The 8,632-nt window shown below is 44.8% G+C and overlaps 1 protein-coding gene across 2 annotated transcripts in view; it reads right to left on the bottom strand.

Moving 5' to 3' along the window:
- Positions 1-387: 387 nt before the first annotated feature.
- LOC148026866 (RNA polymerase I specific transcription initiation factor RRN3 protein) overlaps positions 388-8,632 on the bottom strand; it is a 28,301-nt gene continuing 20,056 nt past the window's right edge. For both annotated transcript variants that reach the window (XM_087691397.1, XM_087691395.1), the window contains exons 13-17: positions 2,109-2,192; positions 1,909-2,011; positions 1,614-1,733; positions 1,347-1,531; positions 388-1,258 (exon numbers count right to left, since the gene is read on the bottom strand). In XM_087691397.1, coding sequence (XP_087547523.1) covers positions 910-1,258; positions 1,347-1,531; positions 1,614-1,733; positions 1,909-2,011; positions 2,109-2,192 — 841 coding nt within the window. In that variant the 3' untranslated portion in view covers positions 388-909. The remainder of the gene's footprint in view (positions 1,259-1,346; positions 1,532-1,613; positions 1,734-1,908; positions 2,012-2,108; positions 2,193-8,632) is intronic.

The raw sequence follows: 8,632 nt of genomic DNA, 5'->3' as shown, positions 1-8,632 counted from the left end.
TCACCTCTTATGAGCCCAGGAAGTAGAGTTTTTTTCCTCTCCAATAGACTATTGGCACACCGCAGTCCTTTTCTCCGAGTAGATGCATGATTCCTCAACTACAAGACACCAAATTATATTTGACAATTAATATTTTAGCGTACCACCGTTTTTGGGTGATTGGAAAGTGCACTACAAGAAATGGCATATCTATATTAAAGATTCTTTGTAAAACTTGATACCCTGTATAGCGATAACACTACAGATACAACATATTATTAAATAAAATAGAATAGACATTCTGTTGCAAATGGGACAATGCACAAATTTGTGATTGGTATTTGGGTGGTTGGAAAGTGCAATACAAAAAATGGCATATCTATATTAAAGATTCTTTGTAACACCTGATACCCAGTAAAACGATAACACTGCAGATACAAGATATCAAATAAATAGAATAGACACTGTTACAAACGTGACAATATTTTGTGATTGCATTGGTTACATGCCTTCATCCCAGAGTTGGCTTGGACAGAAATATTTACTAGTCCCTCTGTGCCCCAATGATAACCTGAAGGAGAGTTGCCCGAGGATGATCATCTCAATTGGTAACTGCTCACACCTCTGCTAATGTATTTATATGCCGCTTGGGTCGAATACCTCTTCAAACATCTCAATCTTGCTGTTGGGAGTTTCAAATCCCCCCCCCCCCCCCGCCCCCGCCCCCGCCCCCGCCCCCACAAAATTGTTGAAATGCTGACAGGTCACTTGCCATTGAGCTCTTAAAATACCAAATTGTGTCACTTGCTGTTGAGCTTTGCATGTGACCCCATGCTCACTTTGCTATGTCACATCACTGCTGCTTGGAGGTGACAATTAGAGAACAACACTCCTCATCGAAAAGAATAAATTGCATCAGAGAATCTCTCCTTATACCAAAGCCCTTGTGTAGTGTAGCAAGGATTCTGCCGTCAGTTTGCTGGGGAGAGGAAGCACTTTGGTCGGTAGATTTAAAGACCTTAAATATGACTTCTCTATATCATTAGGTGTTATAGACATCCGATTCATTGAAAGTTCAAACTCATCCATGTCTTGATCATCTCCATCAACATCCTCTGGACTTTCCACTTGGGTTCTATGGACATGTTTTGCAACTGGTCTAGCAGTAGTATCTTCAGATTCAAAATCATCGTCCAATCCACTCTCATCATCATCAGAACTCTGTTCTTCCCATTCAGACTGTACCATTGACCAGAAAGTAAAGTTGGGTCTTATGAATCTGCATGCATTTACCACAATTTAGCTGATTTAAAGATCCAGATCATACCAAAACATTGAAGGAATAAGCTTTATGTAGATTCTATTACCTATCTGAATGCTTAAGTAAATAAGGATCAAAGGGGAAAAACATATCGAGCCTGTCAACACCACCAAAACTCTTGGCAGATTCAGTCTCAATCGTCCTGCTGATTTCTTCTGATACACTAGTGTCTACAAGATGCAATGAGGTAGCCTGCTTCATGAATTCTCCCACTACAGATGGCAAACATAACTGAAACGAAACAACCGCCCTTGTGTCAAAGTATGTCTCGCACAGACCTTGTCTTCTTCGGAGCAACGTAAAAATTAATTACCTTTAGAGGATTCATACTGTGCCTTAAAATTTGTTCAATGAACAAATTGCAAAGAGTAGCACAATGCTCTGGATCTTCCATCAGTTTTTTCATTCTGAAACATAGAACATACAAAACAGCCTGTGGACAAAAAAGTTCCAACATTTTAAAAATTTGTCATTTAACAAACTACTTGGGTCTGCAGGCAGTCATCACAAGTCTGCAAAAAATGTAACCTATACCATGTTTTGAAAGAATTTTGCAGTATAGAAAAAGAAATAGGTGAAAGCAAGGGTTCCTTTAGGATGTTAGCTACCTGACATGCTGAATAAAATACACTATTAACCCCTGTATCTGCAGTAGAAGCTCCCCTCTTGTCAATATGCCTAGGAGTGAAATTTATACACCAATCCACAGCTCTGCATACAATAAATATCCCATTCATTATGTATGAACTGCAGATTGGGAGCAGTAAAATACATGAAAAGCCAAGAAGCTGCTGTAATGAACACTGACCTTATCAATGATGATGTAATAACACTTAAAGGCAGGTATTTAGCACGAGCAAGAAAGCTAGCCAAATATGCTGCAGCTGACATCCTGTTACAATCAGACATGCAGAGGCTCACCACAGTTTCTACTTTATAATTAAATTAAAAAACGCAACTGGTAATCAAACAATATTTATATATATACATAATAGGCATGAATACAGACACTACATGCAGACCAGACTATGATGTGAACAAATTTGTAAGCATATCATCTATTCACAGTTAGATGGCATATATGTGAGTGCACTCTTAGAAACTGCAAGGTGAGAAAAACTATGTTGGAAAATGAATCTGATGACAATCGATGTTCTAAGCTTTGCCTGCATTTGTTGTCATGTGAGGATTTTGCAAGCTGATCTAGGTGTGGGCTTAACAAAATATGTGACCACACATTCAGAGCAGGTCTGCATGGACAAGGGGCAACCAGTCTCATACCCCAGAGTTGTTGCCCAATTACCTTGCCTACTATAAATTGGCTTTGTTCCAGAGACCTTTTGCACCTCACAAATCTCCATTTGACTCATAAGATTTATAAACAATGCAATGAATTCGAACTCAAAGGTTGTGTACAAGACACCTCTGTAAGACGAACCTATGAAGCATGCTGTCATGTAAACTTACATCCTGTCGGAGTGCAGCGAATGTGGAAGCATATGGACAAGACTAAAAGAAAATGAACACAAGAGAAAGGGAGAGAGAAAAGAGACAGAACACAGAAAAGGGCAGATATACAAGGGTTGTCAATGTATCTCCTTGAGCCATCTCTGTCAGAGTGCAGCGACGCGGAAGCGTGGGACCAGGACTGAGAGAGAGTGAACACAGAGAGAAGAGAGAGACAGAGAGAGACAGAGAAAGAGACAGTAGAACAAGATCTGCTGTAAGAAGTATGCTGAATACAAAGGAATGCAGATCTGTACACAGGAGCAGTGCGTATGCCTGCGTTATCTCCTTGATGATGTCACCACACGAGCACACCTTGAGGACAGCAAGGCCTGATCACGATCTGATCTCCACGATCTGCTGAGAGTGCCTGTGAATGAATGAGTGTGTGCCAAAAGATTGGCTATATATAGCCTGGAAAAGAACAATGTCCAGCATCAGGTGCAGCATTAAAAAAATGCCAAAAACTGTCCGACTGCACAGTCCTCTGTCCGACTGCACAGTCCTCTGCCACGTGGCATCTGCGACAGCATCTCCCACCACACATGTGACTGCTGACCTGGCAGAAATGATGATGTGGCACCCTGCTGCTGATGTGGCACTCAAACTGACCCTGAACTGCTCTGCACACTGCCTGAAAGAGGAAAATGCCTGTGTCCAAGGGATGATCTCTAACACCCCCTCTCAGATCCTGGACGAGCCATAAGGCTGAGGGATCTGGCATGTCTCCAAGGAAGAGCCTGGGGAAGAGCCTTTGTAAACAAATCTGCAAGATTATCCTCCATCTTGTAGGACTCCACATCAATGGTCGCATCCAAAAGCTTCTCCCTAATGAAGAGGTACTAGATCTCTATGTGCTTTGTCCGAGCATGGAATACAAGATTCCATACCAAGGCAATGCAACTCTTGTTATTGCACCGCAGAAGAGTAGGACGAGATTGGGGGCAACCAAGCTCCTCCAACAATCTTCGAAGCCACATAACCTCACATGTGGTGGAAGACGCGGCCCGATACTCCACCTTAGTAGAGGAAAGGGCTACCATGGGCTGCTTCTTGCTACTCCATGAGATAACACTTGCACCCAAGGTAAAACAATAGCCTGTAGTAGACCGCCAATGGTCCACATTGTCAGCCCAATCCGAGGCGCTCCAACCTACAAGAACAAGATTTGAAGCACTTGTACCTACTAGATAAGAAATCCCTAAATCAAAGCCCCCCCTCAAATACCAAAGAATCCTCAGGGCAACCTGCCAATGCACCTGTTTTGGTTCACTCGTGAACCCCGCCAAGAGACCTACAGCAAAACAAAGATCAACACGAGTGTTGAGGAGCCAAATCAATGATCCAATCAATTGATGGTAGCGGGAAGCATCCATCAGGGGAGAATCTGAGTGTGAAGTGGCCTTCCAGTTCTGATTCATAGAAGTAGAAATGGTACGACAAGTCTCCATCTCAAAAGTCACCAAGAGCTCTTGAATGTATCTCTGCTAAGAGATGAAAATCCTCCTCTGAGACTGATAAATCTCGTGACCAAAGAAGAAATGAAGAAGTCCCAAGTCCGTCATCTCGAACGTCTGATGTAAAGCTCTCTTTGTCTCGTGGACCTTCTGTGCACGTTCACTTGTAAGAATCAAATCATCAACATACAACACAAACAACACATGACCAGCCTCGAAAGTATATACATAAAGCTACAGATCGGCCTTGGAGCGCCGATATCCCAACTTTGACTGAAGGAACAAGTTAATCTTTCTCATTCCATGCACGTGGAGCCCGCTTTAGGCCATACAAGGCCTTCTTCAACCTATATACTTTTCCATCCCAGGATCCAAAGCCAGAAGGCTGCTCCACATAGATCTCCTCCTTCAAATCACCATTCAAGAAGGCCGATTTCACATCTAACTGAAAGACAGGCCAGCCAAGGCAAGAACAACACAAATGTCGCCATGCAAGCTGTAGGGGCAAAAGTATCATGGAAGTCAACACCTGGGTGTTGTGCAAAACCTTTAGCAACAAGGTGAGCCTTGTGCTTGTCCAAAGAGCCATCACTATGGTACTTGGTCTTGAAGACCCATTTGATACCAATCACCTTCTTATGAGAGGGACGAAGCACAAGAAACTAAGTACCATTCTCCTCAATGGCCTCCAACTCGGCTTCCATCGCCTTCTACCAATGATTAGACTGTAAAGCTTCCTTCATTGATGTAGGCTCTCTATCTTGCATAACACGGGACATCAAACAATAGTTAGAGCAAACAAGCTCCATAGTATGTGCCTAGTACCTCCGTGACCTCCGCGGTCCATCTAGCGGTTCCCACTCCTTAAGAACCCCCTCAAGAATCTCTCTGTTAGCAGATATTAGTCAGCTCATAGGTGTGAGTCTGTGTGCAGAGGCTGGGCATTTTATGTAGCATTTTATGCAATATTTTATGGCACATTTTTGTGGCCATTTATGATGTATTTGTAGCATTTATTGCTGGCCGACCAGCATTAAATGCTGGCCGACTGCATTTTATGCTCCCCACTTTTTGTGGCTATTTATAGGGCTCCTCCTCCACAGTCTTTGGTACTTCAGCCATCAGTGGAGATCCTTCTAGGAGAGAGGAGCCGGTGCTGAGGAGCCCACGCAGCCAGTGACTCACCGTTGTATGCTGCTGTCTCGTGTTCGATATGGATTCCATTTCCCGAGCATACATCTGAGTTCTCATCTGTCTACTGTGTTCATTCTTTCTTCTGTCTTGTGTTTCAGCATTTATTTCAGCATATTCTTCACGCTTCCATTGCTGCACCACTTCTGACATGGTATCAGATTTCAGGCTGCAACCTATTTGTGCTGTGTTTTCTTGCTGATTTCAGGATTTACACCCTTCTTGCTGATCAGCCAGCTGTCCTTCTTGCTGGCGACTGCTGATTTGCTGCTGGCGACAGTGTTTCAGCATTTGCGTTTTGCGTTTTTCTGGACAGATTTGCGTTTACTGCTGTTCCACTCTTTGCTGCCCATGTTTTCTTCATCAACCTGCTGGCAACAGTCTTTAGCCCCTGTTTCTTCAGTTTGCAGCCTGTGTTTTGCTGTTTACAGCATTATTTTTGCCTGTTTTTCTGATTATTCAGGCCGTTTTTTGCTGTTTTTGGCAGTTTTTGACTGATTTTTTCACTTTGTGCAGCAGCTTTTGGCTTATTTTGGTCAGCCTTTGGGTTATATTGCATGTGAACTCACTATTTTTGGTGTTTTTGGTTGCGTTTTGGCTGTGCTCACTCTCCAAACGACCTTCTTTTCTTCTACTTCTCTTCTTATCCTCTCCATATGGCTCCTCCGTGCACTTCCTACAAGCTCCCCCCGGAGTTTGATGGAGTCGCCAATGCTTTGCGGGCGCACACATCATCGTCTCCTGTCAGTTTTACACATATGACCTCGATGCTTCTTGAGCATGAGGCATCCTTGAGATTACAGGGGCGACTTCCGGCACATTATGGAGGTGAGGCTTATATAGCTTCAGAGAGGGGTGACGGGAAGAAGAAGTCGAAGGCCCAGTGTTACCACTGTGGCAAGAAGGGACATTTGCGGAAGGACTGCAAGAAGTTAGCGGCTTCCAGGAAGGAGGAGCAGAAGACGAAGCGGGATGGTGACTCTACCGATGAGTCCTCTCCTTCATCAGACTCCGACTCCGATCCTCCGACCAAGGAGAAGTCCAAGGCGCGGAAGGGATCCTCTTCTTCGGATCGCGGGAAGGGCTTGGTGGCCCCTTCCTCGGCTGCTTTCTAGTGGTGGTGATGCGGTCATCCCTCACGACTCCTCGGTGCCAGAGAGGGAGTGTGAGCGGGTGTTGGTGGGGCTGCAGTGCCTCATCTATATTTTGATACAGGTGCACAGGTTCCAGAGAGGGACATCCCTGACGCATCGACGGTATCTGGCAGTGAAATCCTAGAGACTGGTGTTGATTTCTGGGTTCATGCTGAGCTGTTCTTCTTGACAGAGAGCGAGAGGCTTTCTGTGTGCAGAGGCTGGGCATTTTATGTAGCATTTTATGCAATATTTTATGGCACATTTTTGTGGCCATTTATGATGTATTTGTAGCATTTATTGCTGGCCGACCAGCATTAAATGCTGGCCGACTGCATTTTATGCTCCCCACTTTTTGTGGCTATTTATAGGGCTCCTCCTCCACAGTCTTTGGTACTTCAGCCATCAGTGGAGATCCTTCTGGGAGAGAGGAGCCGGTGCTGAGGAGCCCACGCAGCCAGTGACTCACCGTTGTATGCTGCTGTCTCGTGTTCGATATGGATTCCATTTCCCGAGCATACATCTGAGTTCTCATCTGTCTACTGTGTTCATTCTTTCTTCTGTCTTGTGTTTCAGCATTTATTTCAGCATATTCTTCACGCTTCCATTGCTGCACCACTTCTGACACTCTCCTCATCACTCTCCATCTGTTGAAGACTCCAGTACATTCATTGGCAGAAGCTCCACGAGATGGCCAGTGGAAGAGAAGACTCTGTATCTGAAGAAAAATCGTCATCAAGAGGTTGTGGCTCCAAAACAACTATCTCGAGAGTCCAACTCTCCCCTAGATCTCCAAGTATGGGGTGCTTCTCACACCCCTCTGTAGCCGGAACTTCCACGAACCGCACATCTCGGCTCGTATAGACATCCTGCTTCACGGGATCATACAAGCGATAACCTTGGGACTAGGAGCTGTAGCCAACAAATATCTATCGTCGGGAAGCTGCCTCAAACTTGTTATGCTGCGTCTTCGGGATGTGCACATAGGCGTCACACCCAAAGACCCTGAAATAAGAAACATCAAGCTTCGTCCCAAAGTAAGCCTCAAAAGGGATCATCCTGTCAACGCCCAAAGTAGGAGATCAATTTAGGATGTGGACTACCGTAGCCACTGCCTCGGCCCACAGAAACTGAGGTGTCTGTCGATGCTCCATCATGGTGCGCGCCATCTCGATCACACTAGGATTGTTCCGCTCCAAAATGCCATTCTCTTGAGGAGTGTTGGTATTGGCAAACTCTTGGTGAATGCCCCTTTCTACACAAAAACGAGTAAACTCGTTAGAAACAAATCCATCACCCTTGTTTGATCGCAAGGTCTTTAATCTTTGGCCAAATCGATTCTCCTCGAAGAGAAGCCAATCCTTGAAGTAGAAGAAAGCCTCCGACTTTAGCATCAAGAAGTAGGCCCATGTCATCCTGCTGTAGTCATCTACGATCGACATGAAGTACAAGCTCCCCTTCAAGGATTTGGTCCACATCGGGCCACAAAGATTCATAGATACAAGCTCCATAGGCGAAGTAGACCGCCTCGAAGCTGTGTGGGAAATCACATCCCTATGTTGTTTCCCACAAATGCAGGAGACACATGGTTGCTAGCTCACCACTATGTCCAACAAACCTCGAACAAATGATCCTCGCAATGCCTTCCGAAGATATGCAGATGTAGAAGACTTCAATTTGTAAATGTCGTTCTCCTCGTACCCTGAAGAGAGAACCTTCCTTGATCCACGATAAAGGACTCGAACAGCATCACTATCAAACTCCACCAAAAGGCCAAGAGAACAAATCTTATGTACTGAAAGTAAATGATACCCTAAACCTGGCACATGCAACACCTCGGAAGTGTGGATACCACCACGTCCATTGAGAATCACCTGCATCTCACCCCGTGCAGCAATGGACACTAAAGAGCTATCTCCTATGAGAATCTGCCCACGCGAAGGTTGCAAATGGGCAACACCAACAGTAGAAGGAGTCATGTGCCATGAGGCACCACTGCCAACAATCCACTCTCGAGCCTGAGGGGCTGTCATTGCAGCATCAAA

The sequence above is a fragment of the Lygodium microphyllum genome, chromosome 13, assembly GCF_053477565.2.
Source record: "Lygodium microphyllum isolate KBCC chromosome 13, Lygodium_microphyllum_v1.1.10, whole genome shotgun sequence".
NCBI classification, from domain to species: domain Eukaryota; kingdom Viridiplantae; phylum Streptophyta; class Polypodiopsida; order Schizaeales; family Lygodiaceae; genus Lygodium; species Lygodium microphyllum.
This window is presented reverse-complemented; position numbering and strand designations above follow the sequence as displayed.